This window comes from Rhyacophila brunnea, unplaced genomic scaffold (assembly GCF_057557595.1).
Source record: "Rhyacophila brunnea isolate RB1 unplaced genomic scaffold, BYU_Rbru_1.0 scaffold_12, whole genome shotgun sequence".
In the NCBI taxonomy this organism is placed as follows: domain Eukaryota; kingdom Metazoa; phylum Arthropoda; class Insecta; order Trichoptera; family Rhyacophilidae; genus Rhyacophila; species Rhyacophila brunnea.
The window spans coordinates 39,620,199-39,641,848 of record NW_028232774.1 but is presented as its reverse complement, the minus strand read 5'-3'; the positions used below and the strand labels follow the sequence as shown (position 1 = coordinate 39,641,848).

Sequence of the window (21,650 nt, the reverse complement as noted above, 5' to 3'; positions counted from 1 at the left end):
ATGTCATTCAGTCAAACTCAAATTCATTTGACGAAATAAATAAACAATATATATATTATCTTGTTTAAAATATTTTCATAAACTATTTTAAAAATTCTGTCTTGTCTGCCAATCCATAGACACTGAATATTTGAAACAAAATGCAAACAGATATTTTTCTCTACGGCAATCGTAGCATGTAAGTATATTTTGTAAGAGGTCTTATATTCTTGTTACAAAGTTGATATTAAATATCAGATTTTGTACACGAGGAGTTATATCTTTGAATTAAGTAGTCATTTGGCTAATATTATGCGGTATAAAAATGATTAAAATTTCATAGACAAATATGTATACAGCGTAGAGCAAATATTTGCTTTGTTTTTTTTTTACAAGGAATACTTAATCAAACATTCCTAAATAACATACATAACTTTTATGCTGACATTATTGTTTTTGTTAATAATACAATTTTTATGTAAATTTAATATTATATTTCTGTCACCGTGCAATATTAATTTATTATTAAGGCAAATTAATTGAAATGATAGAGGCACTTCATTTGATATATTATATTTTAGCATAGAATGGTCATAACGAAAATAATAGTATTAGTAATATTATGTAATCAATAATATGTTAATTAATGTGAGAATCAAAACAATCATTATTTTTGTAATTTGTTTGAACGAAATAGCCAATGTTTAAAATATTATGTTACAAACAAGAATGAAGAATAAATCGTCTCTGTTCTGGCAGAACACACTAACTGGAGAATACTAGTTTTGAGTAATTTGACTTTGAAGTTGTTAAAATGTTTGAAATGGTCTATCATGTGAGTTTATTAAGTAATCGTAAAAAGGAAGACTTTAAAATAAAGACTGTTTATTAATTTATTAAGAAGGTTTCCAGACGGTAAAGTTTGAAATAAGGAACATTTTGGTATAACTAACTCAATGTCATTTTTTCGAATTAGTGTCTTCTGCCAGAACAGTGACGAAATGTACTTGAGAATTCACATCATATCTATGCAAGATAGTGTACAATAATTAATTTACACAATTTCAATAGTTTTAGATTGTGTTCTGTGGCGTAGTGGTAAATAATATAGTACCAAGATAGACAGTCTTTATTTATTCAAACCCCCGCCCCCCGCCTTCCCATTAATTTTAAGTACATTTTTTCAATGTTTCGACGATTACCAAAAATTTCATAACAGAATGATGACGATTAACGATAAACATCCTGAGTATTCTTCTGAGGAAATGCACTCGCCAATTGCTTCCTTCACAAAAATTTACAAGAATATTAATTAAATTATCGATTTTTTTGAAATTTTCAATATTCATGAGATTCGAAATTCTCTGCAACAGACATATGAAAAAGATTAGAAATAGTTCTGTCTCAAAAAAAGTCCTCGTATACTGGTTGGTATGCTCCAGTTCACTACGCCTCGGTTGAGTTATATTCAAAACAGTATCTCTGAATACAGATCATCAGAAAACTTATATCATGATATTGGTATCACCACAATAAATGATATAATATATATGAAAAAATGTCTCCAAAATAAATTTAAAAAAAACGCCACCCTCATCGCTGTAAATAAAAAACACTTCTATACGTGCAAATAACAATAAAATCGCTACATAAAAAAACATTCACGCGAATCTACAATCATAACCTATTTACAACCATATTTTTTTTATGAATAACTAAAATCTAAAGGGAACAACATGTCAACACAGTCATTTCAGTGGCAAAGATATTTCTGAAATGGTATAATAAAGCTCCGTTTATAAAGGTCGGTACTGACTTGAGAAAATTTGCGCGCACGAACGCTGTGCGTGCAAATTTGCTCATGTCAGTACAAAAACAAATTTGCGTGCGCATACGCTTTAGTGTTACAAGACAATTTTAATCCGCACAAACGGTCGTATACGTAAACCATTTGCGCGCCCAAATTTGCTCAAGTCAGTACCGACCTTAATATTCGAGCGAGGCATTTTGTGAGTTGGACGTAAATGAACAAATCATTATATTACGTAGTGAAAAACAATAAACCAGTTTTACTCGATCAATATTCATAATAAACAGAGTACAAGAAAGATAAAGTTATTTATTATTTGAATGTGTCATTGTGTTATTTCCCATATAAGAAACATCTTTGCCAAAGTCAAAGTTCAATAATAATACAAAGGTGGTCAATTAAAATACCTACATACATTGATCTTTCTTTCACACAATTGCGGCCTTTTTCTGCGTCGTGTTTACTGTTAAAATTTAATTTAGCACCTGCTCGTACACAATACATATTACCATAATAATAAATAACGGGCATATTCTTTAGAAGTATGCTCACGGGTGATTAATATCGTGTTAACATTTAACACTACTGCTAGAATAGGGCTGCTGGAGTACACGAGTTAACATTTTTTTTAGAATAATACGAGTTATCTCATTTCTATACGAATTATATAATAATGTAACTTGTAAGTTTTGGAAGATTCAAGTTATTAAAAACAGGGACATTAATATATTATTTCTTTCTTTTTAGTTTCCTGAAATTTTGAATAGGTAAATGTTGTATTTATCGTAATATAATAAAGAAAGGATTTTTACGGCACATATGAGAAGTCATACTCGGTAAAGACTGCCATGTAAACAACACATGCGCCATGGATACAAACAAATTACTGCTCAACTCAAAAGTCAAATAACTGCTGGCCCTTAGTGTACGTCCTGAGTGGCAGCGTTCGGCGCAGCGTTGAGCGTTTTGCGCAACTCAAACGTATAACCGTGTGTGAAAATGTTCGTAGACAATGTCTTTTTTTGGTTATACATTTATACGGTTATACGTTTGAGTTGCGCAGAACGCTCGACGCTGCGCTGAGCGCTGGCACTGAGGCCTCACACTTAGTTTCATTTCAGAGCATACATAGCACCTTTAATTCATTTTGTCGACGTGGAAGAATATTTTTTTTTTTTTTAACATTCATAATATTTCTTTTCACAGTTTAAATCAAATGTCATTTGGCTATTGTAAAGTAATATTTTAGTTGTAATCTTTACGGCTCTATTCTGTCCACTGCTCCACTTGTTATTTCAAGATAATTCAAAATAATATTAGGAGACTGGTTTCTTGACATTGGAATATACTGATGATTTCATTTCTAACACCAAACAAGATTTTATTCCAACAGGGGAATGAGCTGACTTCAAAATTTATAAAAAAAAATCAAGCTGCCCATTCTATAGAAAATCCTTTGAAAGACATAAGAAATGTTGGATTTCAATATTCCATACTGCATTAGTAAGGAGTATTTGGCTAGGTGGCTCCTCCAAACTTTAAATTATCAAATTGCATGCCCACCACCACGAAAAAACTGTTCAAATGATTATTTATCTCAAGTACTTACATTAATCCTATTATTGCAGCATTTGAGAAAAGGCTCAAAACTATGAGGTGCATTTTCCAGAATATCTAACCTCAAAGTCTCAGATCTGAACATTCGTGAACATCATCGGCCATTTGTTTATTTTTAATATATTCAAACAATGCCTACAATAATCAGTTTTAATTCTCAATATTCCTTCATCCGTAACAGGTATATACTCAACACGACCGTGATGTTCGTTTACAATTTGCTCGGCTGACGCAGCGAAAGCTCGAGCGTTCCTAGTGCAATTAACTAAATGATATTCATCAGGAGAGATTGACTCCCGGCACTTTGGATTTCTTTGCAAAAGGAAAGTGCATCTTGCGTCTCCGGGGACGGGGCTCCGTCTGGTCGAGGACCTGTCCGGGAAGAGCGGAATTGGGATCGGCGGGAAGAACACCCACTTCCGGCGGTGCGATCTGGAGCGACTGCTCCGAGCTGCTGGACCCGGTGTCCACTTCGCACGCCGCCACTGTCTGATGACGGGCTAAACCAGATAACCTAAAACGATAAAGTATAATCAATACTTCAATGAATCGTGGATATTAAACTCATCAATTGATGTTTGATAATTGATGAAGTTTTCACAAACCTGTTGCTCAACCGAGGTGGCGATGGAGGGTCTTTATCTTTACCACATCCTTCGAGGCCGGCTTCTGTACTTCGAGATCTCATAATTCGTCCTAAAAAAATAATACGTATGGATGTCATATTGGAAGAAAAAGTATCGATAATTGCCATCAGTATTTTAAATAAATTGAAACTTTTTTTGAACTTCCCAAGACAAAAGTATTGATACTTAAAGGCATAAATCCATTACATTTATTTACAGTCCACTAACTAAAGCATGGTCAGTGAAACTTTTATAAAGATAATTGTATTTCAATAGATATTATCGACATACAATGTAGAGTTATACGTATTTCCCAACACTATAAATAACTTGTCACATATAACGATTAGTATGTGTCAAATTGGAATTTTAAAAAAGAAACTATATTTTTCACTTCTTTTCTGCTTCAAAGATGACATATGTTCAAAGACACCTCAAGTGTGAGCAATAATAATATGCCTAGACTCGGGAGAGAATATATTATTATCCGTGACAATTAGAAAACGGTAAAACAGCTCAATTGAAAAATAATTGTGTATCACTGGTATAATATTATCGTGGGTGATAAGAACGGTGTTTAGCCAAAGATGAGTTAATTATGGAGTTCGATTGTTTAGATATTAAAGTAAATATGATGTAAATATAATGCTCTTCCGTAATGTTATAAATTGTCACTATTACATAACGAATTCAACATAACAATGAAACAACATGTAAATAATAAAATGTACCTACTTGATCTATTAGAGCACCAATTCATAAACTTTACATAGCAATATAACAGTATTTTATAAAAAAATAAAACACAGGTTTTTTAAATCGCATGAAATAAAATATAAATGTTATATACCCGGTGAAGGAAGTGGCAATCTTCTAGGAGGAGGAAGAGGGGCTCTGAGAGGCAGTTGAATCGTTCCACGGACATTTCTAGTGAGCTGAGATCTGGACTGCGGCCGAAGTCCGGGCATACTACCAGTGGTCGACATGTCTTCACCAGGCCAATTGACACTGCAAAATAGCATTGAATATTAGATAACCGAAAGCACTTTATCGTGTCAAACAATCAATAAAACAATCAAATTAGATTGGTTGTGATTCAGACAACTCAATCACTATATATATAATACTTGAGATTGCACGGTTGTTTGATATTGTAATAGATTTTTGAGATGTCAACGCATGTTCTTCCACCTTCTTTCCTCGAAATTTCGGGCTTGGGAGTACACCTGTTAAGTAAAAATACAGTGTTTTTGGTTGTTGTGAAATTCTTGTAGGAGAACCCAAGTTTTAAGCTACATTTTCTCTTATATTATGTAAAATTATTGGATTGTTTTGACATAATCCCTAACTAGACTTACCTAGTCTATTTCTATAGGTTCTCCAACAATTTCACTACGACAAAAAACTGTCTTTTTATATACAGGGCAGTACTGTTAAGTGTATGAATTCGAACATCGCTGTGTGTGTTGAAAAGGGTTCTGCGTGGCTGAGAGCGATCATTATTCAAGAAAAAAAAAGGGGAATGATAACGTGTAGTGTCAGTTGCGATTGCGATTGCCAGAGATACTTTTTATCTCTAGAGTACACAATCACCCCCTTTTTTACTCTGAGCAACATTATTTGGTCTCAGTCAAACAGACGCGTGAGGTGTCGAACAAACGAGATAAACTGTATTTTAAGGAAACTTAAAACAACGGGATCTATATTCAGTCTCACATAATGGAGTATATCAATAACCGAAGCAATTTGGTTGAACACTGTCATCACTATACCAATTGGCATCAGCAATGGCTGATTGAAATTAATGGAAATAGAATTCGAAATTCTAAATGAGTTTTGTATTATTCCATAGGAATCGATTTTAGTGACAGGTTTTGCCTTTCGGTATCTTGAGGCTCCGTTTATAATGTATACAATAGGTAGATAGATATTTACTAAAAAAGTTTTACAGCTTCCGGAAAAACCAACAAAGATGATAATCACTGAAATTACAAGCATCGCCGACAAACTTTTTCTATGTGAAGCGATTCTGCACCGATCTTGTTTCTTTTTTGGCCATGTCACACCACCTAGGAGGTGCATGTCCTCTTGACTTCTTCCCGTAAATGTACTATAATTTTCAATCATTAAAATACAACATAAACTTACTTATCTCCGCCTAAAACAAATTGTATAGTGTCCTTCACTTTTCCATTAGAAGCATTTCTTCCTTCTATTAAGCTTCGAACGTCTTGGGAAGACCCAGTCGTGTCTTGCTGTGGGCTGTAGTTAGTATCCCCAGCGTTCTGGACTTTGTTTTCTAGGAAGTAGTTGCGGTACTCTTGGATGCGATCCATGTACTGACTCCGCAGCTCCTGCGTGCGCTTTTCTTCCAAGGCACGTCGCTCCTCTAACTGGGCTCTAAGGAGTAAAGATATTATTAAATTTAAAAACTATTTTTCGTGTTTACGATGCAGACCTGTGAATTGTATATGGATGAGGTATTTTTTGATTTACTTTTTTGTTCGGGTTATTTGATATTAAAATTGTTATTCTAAAACTATTATTAGAAATGAATTGCAACTCTCCAGATAACTGAATCATACATGGTAAAAGTTTAACAGTAAACATTGCTAGACAGTGATAAAGATTTGACAGAGTAGCGCGATTCGATTCATTATTTCATCCATATGTAATGAAATTTCCTGATAACCTTCAAACACCTTCAAATATGATGCAATCATTGGGTCTGTGGTCGATAGTAACTAATATTTGTATGAGTACAGGTGATAAGCGTCACAATATTGGGCAAATAAGATCAGTTTCCATACAAAAATGACATTCACAAACAACTAAAATTTTGAAATTTTCGAACTAAACCAAATATGATATATTTGGTATACAAGTAAGCCTTGTTCATCACGATCTCGGCGAATGCAAATTCGTTATATCGCGATCGATTTTTAATATTTTTTTTTTGTCCCGCACTTATTTTGACAGAAATTGTCACAAGTGCAGGGATTGCAATACCAAATGAAAATACCAATACCGGTATTTCGGTACTTCCTATTGAATACTATAGAATACTATTCGTGAAATATAAGGAAAAAACAGAAGAATCTACCAATAAATATACCTGACAACTTCTAAACCCCGCAAGCGACTGGTGAAAACATTTTGATAAATTTAAATTTAGGGAAATACCAGTACAATAATGTATTTCACAGATATGCATGTGTCATTGCTGGTCACTTATCAGGACGTTGAAGGGCAATGGAAGTAAACCAGACATAGTGTAATCTGACAAAAAAATGTCAAGTCCATTTGAATACGTGTATTAAATAAGGCTCTAAGTACCAAAAAGTAGTATTGCCTGTAGTTACAAAATACCGAGTCATTGCAGTAAAATTTCATAAAGCTGACCTTTTGAAAAATGTAGTTTTACAGTGTGAAGCAATCACGGCCGCTTCTATAATTTTAGGTATTAAGAACTCGCAAGTGTCAACACACCATCGTCAGCTATTTTATATTTAATGCCGTTGACCACTGCAGTGCTACTTACACCATTATAAATAAAACACGCCAACGGACTTACAACGTCGACAGGTTTAATTATTTTGCTGAATTTTTTTGACTTGCTTGAGGCACTTAGACTATAGTTGAAGTTATTGGCGTTGGTATGTAGAACATTTTTCTATAAAAATGTCAGTTTTTATTTTTTTGGTACTTAGCGCCCTAATTAATACACGTATTCATTTTATGTTAATCAATACATTTTGTTTCCATTTTCAATACCGAATATGTTGGTATTGTCTAATTTTTAAAACTGGTATTTCAGAATATACTGGGATACCGGTTTTGAAATACCGGTATTGCAAACCCTGAATAAGTAGAATCACGCGCATACAATCAGATTATTTGACAGTTATCGACCAATTTTACATAACAAGTGCAGACAGGCCAATCAGGGTCTATGTAGATTCTTTTTTGAAATGCCGAACAAAATGAATGTCGTTTTTGAAGTTATACTTCTTTAGGCACGTTTGGAAAATCAGATCAGAGTGTATTTTTGGCGTGTGACATGTAACACATAATTAATTTTTTCACACAAAAATAAACGCACTCGATAGGATTCGAACCACCGATTGTTCGGTTATCAGCCGAACACACTTACCTTTACGCCACAGTATAATACTGCAATCGTGACGATTATACAGTATAATACTATAGTTTAGAATTGTTCTGTTGCCTAGGCAGCGAATTTATTATTGTCGGCCATTTGCAATTCCTTACGTAAACAAACTATTTAACGTCATAGTGCCAGTTGTTACTTTAAAAATAAAAACAACGATAAATAATTATATAATTTAGTAATATAAGTTAAAGTGTATAGAAATAAACCAACGGCGTTCCAATAAGCGGTCCTTTTTCTTAAGTGTGTAATTTAACAAGATAATTAAGAGGTAGTCGAAGAATCTAGGTTATCACAAGTTTTGCTTTTGTTTTGTTATGCCAAAGAAGTATAACTTCTAACGCGCGTACATAAGTACACACACCGATTTTTTTTAGTTTATTGGAAAGTTATATTACTTTTATTTTATGTAAGACGTTTATTTTATTATTAATTTTGTTCAGTTTATAAAAGTGTTATATTTGAAAATGTTTTATTTTCTAAATCCTCGTTAATCGTGAAATATTGCTTATCATGACCGTGTCCAAAATGTATTCCCCGCAATCAACGGGACACTGTCCCCATAAACACAACAACTCTCGTCTCGTTTACCTCCCTAGAATGGGTAGTCTTCATCACTGTAGCCCGATCACATACACATTTGTAAATAAATGTGTAATGTCATATGATTACCCCGCACAGACATGTAAAGCCATAAACAAAATAGCATAGCAAACCTAGCTTCAGCTAATCGAAGATCCATCGGATAATGTTTTCCTTCTGGTGGATCCAGTTCCTCGCTTCCCGAAGAGTCCTCTTTCCAAGCAGCTCCTAACGAATCAACGCCTGTGTGCAAAAAGATTGACAAACACAATTTAAAAACATATACAAGTATACCCAACGGTTATTAATACGATTCCCCAAACCATTTCAGGTTAGGCTGATGTGTCATGGACAGTTAATTTAGACAAATAATTTTGCTTTTAATAATATGTTTGCCATTCGATTAAATTGAATGAAGGGTTTGTTATATATACCGTACGGTTATTAAACCTAAGCTGATGGAGGAAAGCGTAAGAAATAAATTATTAACAGCCACTATTACAATATTTATAACCTATGCAACTTCCCAAGTACTGTCCTGGACATATATTTTGGTAATTGAACAAAAATTCTTTTGAAGTTTGTTTTTCTTGGATACTTACATTTATTATTTATTACATTTTATCTTAACGTAATTAAAACATATTATTTTAGCTTTTACATCTATCTATAAACACTTGAAAAAATATCAAATCTGTATAAAACTAAATTCATCCAAATTAAAATGTGGCTAAATGCATGCATAGCAAAAAAGCATTTTAAAGTTTGCAACACAAAAATTTTCCATTCTTATGAATCATCAATGGTTCAAATAATTTTTGTGTTTTAATGATAATAAAATAATAATAATAAATAAAAAAAATATTATGGCGCATAAACATGCTCAGATAATTTGCACAAATTTCTGTTTACACAGATATTCAGTTTGGGAGGAGCCATTTTTCTGTTGTCTTTTTTTCCCAATGGTAAGTGATATTCAATTGCTATTATTGTCATCTGCGTCAGTGGGTATATGGTATAGTTCGCCTTCTATATATTGACATCTACGTCATGTTTGCGATTTAAGTATTACGCCATGAGATTTTTGCATGCTGGCGATATTGCAAAAGTTTTAGCTCCAGAAACAACCGTGGTGATGTGTATGTCTAGATATAGAAGCCGCAGTCTAGTAATGTTATTATGTTTTGTTTTCTGTACACTGTTCACAGTTTGTTAAACTTCTTCACTATCAATATCCTTCATTTCTTTCCACCAGAATCTCATTTGCAGATTATGTTCCAGATTTTGCATTTAAATAGCTGCACTCTTTAAAGTTTACTCTCCAATTGAATGGAAATGATTAAATGATCAGTAGACTTATGATTATAATTAACATTATAATTGCATTGAATTGGGCTGTCAAATGGGGGTCGGGATAAAATAGTGTCAACCCTCACGCTTCTAAGGTATTTATCACAAGGACTCTGATTTTGTGATGGCAAGGGTTATGTCGAACTATAGTATTGCTTTATCCAAAAATATCTTAAGGAAAATTAATGTTGAGGCTCATTTTAAAATAATTTAAATATAATGTGTATTGATTTATTTATGAAGAAAGTTTAAACTAGATTTTTATCTTGAAACTAGAGATATGAATGTTTGACAACTTTAAGGAATTACACATTCACTAAGATTGAAGACCATTTATTCGCACTAACCTCAGATCAAAACAAGCACAAGCTAAACTTTTAAGCTTCCACAAGCTGCAGGTTTCCATTATGTATACAATTTGCTGAAATTAGTTGGAACAGTACAGACTTGCGTTAGTTATCTGAGCATGTAAACTCAAGCCACACTGGGTGGAGCGGAGACGAATTGAATTTAGCCAATGTCTTACCCATTTCCACAGGTTACCGATTACACCGACTGCAGATTTGCGGAACTACTGTCAACCGAGCTTATATCATTTAGTTTTATTTAATGAATTGAAAGTTTTCATACGTATCGAGCATGTACCTTTATTATAAAAATGTCAGTAATGAACACGACTAAATAAAATATCAGAAAAGACAGAAATTATATCAGCATTCTTTGTTACAACGGTTCGATGCTACTCATAAGATATCAATTTAGTGTTGCAGAGTTTCTGGTCTTCCATATGGCATTTAAAGACCGCTTGCCTTTATCTCTATCACCATTTCACAGCCTGCAGCGGTGGAAAATAAAGAAACACTTTTACGTCTTAGATCCTCCATACTCCATTAGTGTGATGTCTATTCCAATATGGCTGGACTCTTCATATTTTGCAGGTAATTTATGTATTCATCACACCGTAACTCAAATGAATAGTCTTTTGTTTCAGTTTGTGTAATTATAGGTTATGTGAATTGTTTCATTATTTTTAAGCACTGGGAATGAATGTACAATGTTCAAAGATTATGTTTTAATAAATTCTTGGATATATTTTTCATATTTAATCCATATAACTTAACAATGAACCTGGTGCACATCATTATTATTAGCATAAGGAGACATGATTTCTAAATATTTGCACGCTAAAATATTTTAGGTTACATTGATTTTGTGTGTTATGGATTCATTTTAATTTGAAAAAGTCTGCTATTATAAATCGCAAAGTGACTTTTTGATAAAATAAATAGCTACATTTGAGCATTAATTATTTTTAAATATGTGTGAAAACAGAAAGGTTACAGCTTTTTAAAAACAATAAAATAAACTTGATCACGGAAAATTATATAAATATTACATCGTCATATTTGACAATTTTAAACCTATATCTAATCAATTATCACAATGTAAATAATGCCTAAAGCCTCAATGACATTGAGCTACTTTACAAGCTGCTTGTTGGCGAATTTAAAAGCGGGCGAGTCAGCTAGTGCGATTGTGATGATGACACACAAAACTTTCTACTCGCTCAGAAGCCTACAAGCTAGCGCGTTGAAACTGTCATTTTTGGTACTATTTTGACAAGACATATTGAGTAGTTCGTTTTTTTACCGGGAGGTCGCTACCATCGCTCTACTGCGCAGACGCAGTAGGCCCACACGCCAGCGTGTAGCATGTAAAGTTGACTGGCTTTCAACTTTTCTAGGTAGATTGTTTACAATCTGCTTGTTAGCTTGTTCGATGATGACAGTGGGCGAGTTTACAAGCAGATTGTAAATTCGCCAACAAGGAGCTTGTAAAGTAGCTCGATGTCATTGAGGCTTAAAACACATGCAGCCCAGAACATTCTATTAAATTTTAATCATACATACAACGTCTACAATCCACAGGAAAAGATAATATTCAAATCCCAGTGTATCACCAATTTTTCTAGGACTTTCACAGTGTTATTTTGAACATGAAAGGTTTGGTCGAGGGATTTCAATTCGTCCTTTTAAAAAGTTCTTCAAACAATTATGTACTAAAACCAAGGATCTATTGCAATCAGAGCTGTCAAATTTCAAAATTTTTAAAATGTTCGGTTCCAATGGTATTATTCTAACAAAAATTCTAAAAAAGGCTTGGCTCTAGTTTTAAAAAAAATCTAATCCTACTCCATCGGCTTCACACATGAAAATTTGTGTGCCTTTTCAAAGACCATAAATTTTTGTAAACTTGGCTACTAATCAATCGAATATTTATTTAAAAAAATTATACTATCGACACATGGTGTGTATGAATTTAAAGTCTAATTAATTTAAGTTTTATGCTATTCCGTTTGACACTATACACACTCACCAATGGCACCGATGGACACTATGCATCATTGACGAAGGGTGGATATAGGCTGTGGAGATCTGACATAAATAGTGCACACTAAACTTTGTCAGTCATACTTTATTATTTTGATTGAACAAAGAACACAAATTGAAGATGGATATTGGCTAGCTTTTAAAACGCAATCAAACCCTGCCCAAGGCAAATCTTAATGGATATTAGATAAATATTATTCTTCCTTCTATAAAAAATATCTAAAATTATGCCATTAAATCATACATAATTAAACATATTTTATAGATCGAAAATATTTTTTATCCGTTATGGTTTGATTTAGGCAGGGTTTAATCAAATTTTAAAAACCATTTGCGATAAATTTGTATTCTCCACAGCCTACCTTCACCCTTCACCTCTGCGTAACAGTGTCAGCGTATGCAACACTGTGACGTAGAAGACTTCATATAGAAGTTGGTCTATAAGAACTATATTAACTTTCATTTTATTTATACTGTCCATTCCGGCTAACCGCTTTTCAGGAAAAACTACATATTATATTTGACTTATTTAATGATTCATTGTTGAAAAGAATATATTTTTAGAACTGTTGGAACATCAATACTTTAATGGTTTTCTGGTGTTTGGTTCCGGTTCTGTTAACAGCTCTGGTTACAACATCATTATGAATTTTTTGGTTGTAAATATGTAGTGATGATAATACATAATAATAGTAAAAGTCAAGTCTCTGCATCGTATTTTCTTAGTTAAATATTTAAATAATATGTTCCAATGCACTGATATTTTTTCTTGTTCTTTTTATAATGCACAAGTAATCGAATGACATTTTACAAAAATGCAATTGCTCTTTCAATAGACACTCAGAACAGCCGCACAATGTTATTTTGACACGACACAAACAAAATATTTTCAGAAGCAAAAATTAAAAACAAATTGTTAGAGTACAAGATAATAATGGAAACATTGAAGAAATATTAATATCCCTATTAAATCGATAAAATCAACCATGTCTCAGTTTATATGTCATTTAATTAAACCTAATTATATGGTGTCATAGTTTATATTGTTAACCTGTATGTACCTTTTTCTTTTATTCCATGCATAAATACAATTTCATCAAATAGAATTAAAATTTCAAGTAACATGAAACTGCTTCCTTTGAACTTTGAACATGAAACTGCTTCCTTCGAGTATGGGCACACTATGCATTTCAATTCAATCATCAGTATGTAAAGCACAATACATGACTAGACTCGAAGACTCACGTTAACCGTCTGGTCGAATCGAGAAATGTTACTTGCTGCATCCATTATTAGTGCTGTCAGTTTGACGTTTGGTTTTATAATGATAGTCTCCTGACTATTCATTATTTAAACAGACAATAATAATAGAAAACAAAAAAATATGTTAGTAAATACAAACGGCAACTCGGCGACTTGTAACTTGTTCGAATCTCCAATAGTTTGCAGTGACAATTGCAGTAAGAAAATATAGAAAAAGATTGTTTGTTGACAATAACTAAACATTTTATGAACAAATCAAAATAAACGCCGATACAATCAAATTGTTACGTATAATTGTTATTTAAGGTTGACGATTAACCTGTGATTATATTACGATGCACGTCGTGCACTATCATGTGAAGTAACAGTAAGCTGCCGCTACGGGAAAACATGTATAATGTCGTTTTTCTTAGAGTGTAAAACGTAGCACATTTTGAACCTTTCAACGAATATTGTCAGGTAGCAAAATCTGCTGAAATCACCAGAACAACAATGAGGTCACCTCATGCATACCGCACTGCATCGACACCCGCATGACTCAATGAACTTTTTTTATCTATCTTTTTTCTACATGCCTACACATTTTCGACTCATGTCAAAATTGCATGTTTTTTGTTTTTAGTGGTTGGCACTACAAATTTTCCATAAGAATGTTGTCTATTATCTATGGTCTGCAGGTTGGGTTCTGTTCAAAATATTATCTATGGATGTAATATTGCAAGTAATTTTAACTAAAACATTAGAGTTGGCACTCTCCATCATTGAATTTACAGAGATGGTGATCGTTCAAAATATTCTGCAAAATAACGAAACCATAGACTAAATTTGTCGCCGTGACAGTACGCGACGTGCATCATAATATCACAGCTTTACTCACAACAATTGACATGCGTTGCCGATTCTACTCATGTTATTAGAGCATTTCTTTTGAGGTAAATATAGAAAAATACATAATTTTTCAATAACAAATGTCAAAGAAAAATAATGTTGAAACATACCATAAATCCATTTTCGAAGCAGTATCTCAATAACATACATTCAATATTATTATGTAGGTACCTACACAGACACCATTTGAGTATGAAGACCTTTACCATACTATATGATTCTGACACCATCAAGTCAACCCGTTACTAAAGTAAATGATTAATAATATTAAATGTATAAATAATTGATTTATTAATTCATTACTACAATCACAGAATGATTTTATTTATGGCATCAAAATTACGTAGTGTTACCATAAACATTTATTTAAATCGTCATGGGTGATTTTATTGAAACAATGAGGATATAATATGTACTATCACCATAAGCCAGCGATTGAAAGCAGACACGGATACTAAAGCAATATCAAGCCACAAAAATAATGCAACAATTTTAATTTCACACTTTTTGGTACTTACAGAATGGTAGGAGCGAGTAAATGGGGTCCTTACCTGAGTCAAAGGTGGACCTTCTCGACAGGCAAGCTGTCGATCGATGGACAACAGAGAAGCGGGAAAACAACCAAATATTTTAATAAAGTAACGCATATACAATTTTATTCGGGGGGAGGCATATCACGAGTACTGTTAATAACCACGGAATATAAAAATATGTAGAGTGGTCTACCAATCTCAATGGAAAGTCGATAGGTAATTTATTTAATCATAGATAATATATCACTATTTTTAGACTTGGTCTAGATAGGTATAGATCTGTTTGCTTTTAAACTCCTTAAAGGTATCTCAATGATATTTTTGCATGATTTGACATTGATTCTGTGGTGTTTAGTAACAGCTTTTAGCTAGCTCTTAGTAGCCCTTTCTAAAAATACTCCTGTTTTATATGCAATCATTATTCATTGAAGTGGCGTTTACGTGGTAGAACTGCATTGTTAATTCTTTTAACTGCATACTTATGTTAATTCTACTTAACAATTATTAACAAAATGTATTTAGTTAATTTGGAGTCCGTAAAAAATGAATTTAAATTAAAGTTACTTTATTGAATTGATTTTTAACCGAAAAAATGCTATAAAATAGTTTTTAAGCTGGTTTCTATACAAATCGACCAATGCAATATGATATACTTATCCGAACACCAGAAAATATGGACTATGTTAAGGGTCCACAGGCCAAGCAAAAAAGTTATAAAAAGAATTTTATCCATCAGGAAAGCCGTCAAATTAACTAAGTAAAATATATTGATCTATGTAACTTTGAGCATTTAAAATTAAACACTGTTGTGCAGACATGTTTCAAAAAAGAAAAAAGCTTACTCCCAAAAATGTATGTAAATATAAAAATATTGTCAAGCAATGTCAATTCCATGATACAATTTTCAGCAGTCGTAAGCATTCATTGTGCTGAATACCTACCGACTTAATAACCCTCCGCATTCAATGATGTTTTTAAATCTTTTGATAATCTGTGTCTTGAAAGTCCCGCTCTGTATATTTTTATATTTTGTGGTCAGTTAAAGTTAGATAATGTTGCCAGCTTCAATTAATAACAAAATTTGACATTTTAAGAGACCATAGATTAGAATAAGTGATTGGGTAACTAATTTTATTTACTGGCAGCACATCTATCTATATTTTTATAGTGTTGGTGGTATTTGAATAAGTATTATTAGAATAGAGGTATATATCAATGTTTTAATGGAGATTGTTGGCAATGGCTGTGTTTTCAGTGATCACCATCATCAGTAATAAAACAGAGGTTATGAAGAGATATTTCTTTTTGTGGTACATGCTCACTAAAGTGCAGCAAACTTTTTGAAGTTTGATAGTATATTAACATTGATAAAAGATTTTTGTGTCTACTATTGTGATGGAAATATCTGAGCATTTTGAAGTGAACAATAGAACAGTTTAACAAAAAAAATGTATCACATCAATCTATCAATGAAATAAAATTGTCTAGATTTATATTGTGCCATTAAAAACTATGGTTTTCGGTAAGTATTAGTATTAAATTAATGATTAATTATTATTTTAGGATATTATACTCATAATAGGTACACGATATCAGGATTTTTATTATATATTGGAATAATTTGTGATACATATAAAATTGCATAACTGTTCTATTCACCATAATAAATCATAACACAGGAAATGGGGAACAAATCGGGGAGGCAAATAAAAACACATCCCGGATTGAAATAAAACTTCCTAGGAAGGTTTGAATGATTGCACGCCATTTTGTATGGTGCAAAATTTAAAAACTGTATGTCAGAATAGCGTTAGAAAATAAAAAATGGAAAGAGAGAGAACATGATTGATGACATTAGCACAAATAGGAATATGTACAAAAACCAATGTGTAAATGTGAATGTTTCATAAGAATATTCCAAGATTGCAGAATGATGATCGGTATATTTCACTAACTTCATTATATTCATGAATAATGTGTAATACATTTTAAAAGCTCCATAATATATTTTGCATAAATATCCAGAAATTATATTATAATATTGATATTATTTATCGTGTAAGAACATGCGAATCTTGGAGATGAAAAAAATACTAATATAATTATTGTTATACACAAAGAATCAATCAAACAGATGACGGATTAACAAAATTAAGTATCCGGCGAAATAAAACTTATAGAAGGGTTGATGTTTTCCAATTGAATACTGCTAATAGAGTATAAAGTAGTATCTACGCCCGAAAAGTCATTTATTTTTATAACTACGGAGTAGTATGCTACAGGAAGGAAATACTGATAAAGTTAATTTAGTCAATAGACAAAAATTAGTTAACAATATCTAAAAAAATGTATAAGTTTGTAATATTTCGATTCACTGACAGTACACTAAGAGGAAATAAATATAGTATGTAAAGAAGTTGACGAAATGCATCCATTCCCCCAGAAAGCTTTACTGCAAACCGACCTCTCTTTTGGCACTCGTCAATTTAATTTATTAAATTAGTAAATAAATAATAGTATGTATACAAAAAACCCAACCAAATAAATGCAGGTATAGAAAAAAAGACAGTGCTAAAATACAATGACTATGATTTTGCTTTGAAGCAGCAACAAATTCACTGCACAAAAATTAAGTATGCTTATGTACTACTAATTTTACAACAGCAAAAATATTTAAAAAAAAAAAACAGTAAAAAGTAATCTTATAAATTAGTTAATATTTAAGGGATATTGAATGACATCTATATAGTATTCATTTATTTGAAAAAAATGTGGTTGAATAGTCACAAATCTTTAAAAAATATATATTTCAAATAGGAAGACTCTTGTTATTGCAACCAGAGACAAAAAGTAAAATATATGTTGGTATTCTGCCCTAATAAATACAGATTAGCATCTGCATATCTTCAGTAATTTCCCTTTATTGATGAAAAAGATTTTACGGTATACTTTTATTCCCATAACTACATGCAAAAGACCCAAGATCTGTTTTGTTTGACATGCAGATACCCCATCTGCACTTAGTAGGGCAGTATTACGAGAATTGTAATTTAAATTTAACCATTAACATCTTAATAATATTAATGCAATCATGCTATTTGCCAAATCATACGAGAGTTTTCAAAAGGTTTCAGATAACCATCAATATCACTAAAAAATTACATTACTGAGTTGAATATTTACCCATAAAAACTGTCATATGCATTGGCAAAACAAATAATTCGAATACATGACACAAATTGTTCTTGGTCCCGCACTTAATCATATTCATAATATTGTCTTAGTAACATAGAAATTCTACCTAATTAAAATTAACAATAAAAACATAGATTCGATTTGATCATAAACAATAATCTAGTATTTAATAGATGAACAATAATTTAAGGCCATTTACATAATTTAATCAAATTAAAAGTTACGCATTTAAGAAAAAAACTATATTTCATAAATTACAAGACGCGTGTTACTTTCTATGTTTATGACTTGAAAGACTAAGAAAGCGTCTTATTGTATATATTATTGTATTCCTGAATAATCAAGTCTATGTTTTTTTAAATTGTAAGGGCCTGATGCATAGAATATCGACGTTGTGTAAAATTTACTTATTACGACCCCTATGAGGAGCAATCAGAAGTGTTATCAATAACATCAAATTATTTTGATTATGAAACTGCACAATATAAATTGAATAAATATAAATTAATAGTCAATATAAACTTTCAATAATTTAATGGTTACTTAATCAATGCGTAATTGAATAAATGCACACACTGCGGATAAAATATGCCTAACATATTTTTTTTTATTTATTATTGAAATGGCAACATGATCTCCGTGGTCATTAATAATATTATCGATTAATCTGCGAAATCTACAAGGTTTGCAATATCCGCAATTGCATGCAAATTATTCATTCCTTTTTGGTTGGTGTTTGCGAAGGTAATTTCGTATCTGATACAATCTTGATTTACCCGAAACTATATAATTTACTCGATTTCAGCTGTAGCTGTCACTTCAGTTTCAATTTTCCCACCAGGCTGACTAACGCATAAGCCCACTTATTTAAATAAGTATTACTATGCATAAGACCCTTAGACTTATACAAAACGTAGTTTAGCTTATGGTTTCACTATTATTATGATAAACAGAAGGAATATCGAACAGTAAGGAAATAGATTTGTATTGCTAACTAAAGTAATTCATAGGAAAAGAATGTCTTCCATAAATATTGACCCTACACGAAAGAAGTTTAATGCATCATATAAAGCTCCGGTTGGACATGAGCGGAACGAATCAAATGTGGCGAGTATGAACAATATGGAGTTTTAAGCGTTTGATCCATTCTCGCAAATATTACGCTAAAAGGTTCGGCTCGTGACAAGCAGAAGCTCAATGTATGACAGTGAATGGTATTTCATGATTATAATATTATATTATATACACAATAATAAATATTTTAGTTGAATTTACCTACGCTAATTATATATTAAATTGATACTATCTAATTAAAAGTGATATTTTATCACTATGCATTTCATCAGCTTTGGGAAAATTGTAATAAATAAAATTTATATTATAATTATTATCTATTTAAATAAAGATTTATCTAATTAAGAAATGGGAATCGATTCTAAATTATGTCCTTAGAAAAAATAGTCTTTTAGCTATAAGTACAAAACAAAACAAAAAGAATTGTTGATTATTTGAATAATAATATAATTTGAATAATAGTATTATAACGCTTGAAGAGAGAGAGAAAATATTTAATAGTATAATATAAATAATAGAAAAATTCAAATACATAAACAAATATTTAAAAAAAATACAGATTCTATAACATGAGATAATAATATTCAACAGAGGAAAAAGATTCATTAGCATCAGTATAAATAGAGAATAAAATATCAAAATAAAAAACCACAAACAATAATTTCAATAGATACAATTATCTATGAAACAATCACCTTTTGTTCTGCAGAATATTATAAATAAGCTCCTATATGGCGATTGTGTAAAGATATCTTTAAATTTTCAGAATAAAAAAATAAAACAAACTTAAAACTAAAAAAGGGGCACAAGCAAATCATTGCCACACTGTCGTATATGTAAAAAAAGAGAGCTAATATTTAAAGATCGTTCCATGTTAAAAATTTAAGGCACTGGTATAATTTTTTTTGACAATATGGCAATGATTGATAAATTAGCTCTAGATTCTAGAGGAATTTGCCAAAATATAGCAGCATATTTATTTAATATAACAATGGACGAGTAGTGACTGTTATAAAAAATTCATTGTGCAAGACACAAGATTTTTATAAAAAAAAATGAAAGCTATAAAATAATGTCTTTGAATGTTACAATAGATCGCCCGGTCCCCAATGCAGGAAACACCCGACTAAACATAGCTACGATTTTTTTTCAGATGTTTGCAGTAATCTATTGATTGGCTGATGTGCAGAAACCAAGCAATGTAATATAACATTTGCGAGAATAGAATGGATGTTTAAATTTATCATATGTTTCGACAAAACAGGAAAACGAGCATTCATTAAAACATAATAAATGTATCTGCAATTCACAATTCTACCGGGAATGTTTTTCTTAGTCGCATAATGGAATGCAAAAGATAAGGTATTGTATGGGGAATTATGGTTTAATTGTTAAAAGATTTCTATGGCATCTGGGAAAAATCCCAAATCCGATGAGCTTGTAATCATACTCAACTGTATAGACAAGATAATTAAGTAGAATATATTGAAGAGAAGTCATACCGCAAAATCATAATATAGGTACAATTTAGCTGCCCAAATTTCTTTATCTAAAAATAAATTATAAGTTTGTCTTGATACCAAATGACTTTATGACTTCATCGATCCAATTATAATGGGTGATTCTTATCACAGGATCTGTAAATGAACGGTGGATAGACACAGCATTAGCATCCACTCGAAGAGTTTAGACTATATTCAGCCAAAGGGATTCAAATGATTTTTTTGTATTACATCACTCGATAGTGGTTATTTGCGATCGATCATCTTACAAATATCGATCGTTCATTCTATAAAAAAACTTCTTTTACGCTTGTAGCACAAATACATGGCATCTTAGTACCGTACTGCAAATATATCTAAGAGGAAAAATGTATGACATTCGATGGTTTAGTGCAAAGATATAGTATGTCCAGTTTAGTATGTTTTGAGAAAATCGAAGTTTAAAATTTGAGATGCATGAGAAAGGGACATATTGTGTATTTGAATGATACTGTATCTTCTCAAATATCCTATTTGGAGGTATAAGATTATTACAGCATAAAGATATGATGCAGATGAACATTTTGTGTATGTTAACACGTTCGCGGACACGGCGTCCTCTACTGTGGAACGGAATACGACACAATGTTTATAAAAGTTGTATTTTGGATTAAAACAATATATTTCCTGT

General features: G+C 31.7%; 1 protein-coding gene across 2 annotated transcripts in view; it reads right to left on the bottom strand.

Moving 5' to 3' along the window:
• Positions 1-1,686: 1,686 nt before the first annotated feature.
• Positions 1,687-21,650, bottom strand: part of Stim (stromal interaction molecule) — a 124,542-nt gene continuing 104,578 nt past the window's right edge. The window contains exons 12-18 of one of the 2 annotated variants that reach the window (XM_085961280.1): positions 15,228-15,260; positions 8,920-9,028; positions 6,181-6,432; positions 4,883-5,040; positions 4,012-4,102; positions 2,896-3,920; positions 1,687-2,708 (exon numbers count right to left, since the gene is read on the bottom strand). In XM_085961280.1, the coding sequence (XP_085817406.1) occupies positions 3,686-3,920; positions 4,012-4,102; positions 4,883-5,040; positions 6,181-6,432; positions 8,920-9,028; positions 15,228-15,260 (878 nt within the window). In that variant the 3' untranslated portion in view covers positions 1,687-2,708; positions 2,896-3,685. The remainder of the gene's footprint in view (positions 2,709-2,895; positions 3,921-4,011; positions 4,103-4,882; positions 5,041-6,180; positions 6,433-8,919; positions 9,029-15,227; positions 15,261-21,650) is intronic. The other variant, XM_085961281.1, reaches the window with a different exon arrangement.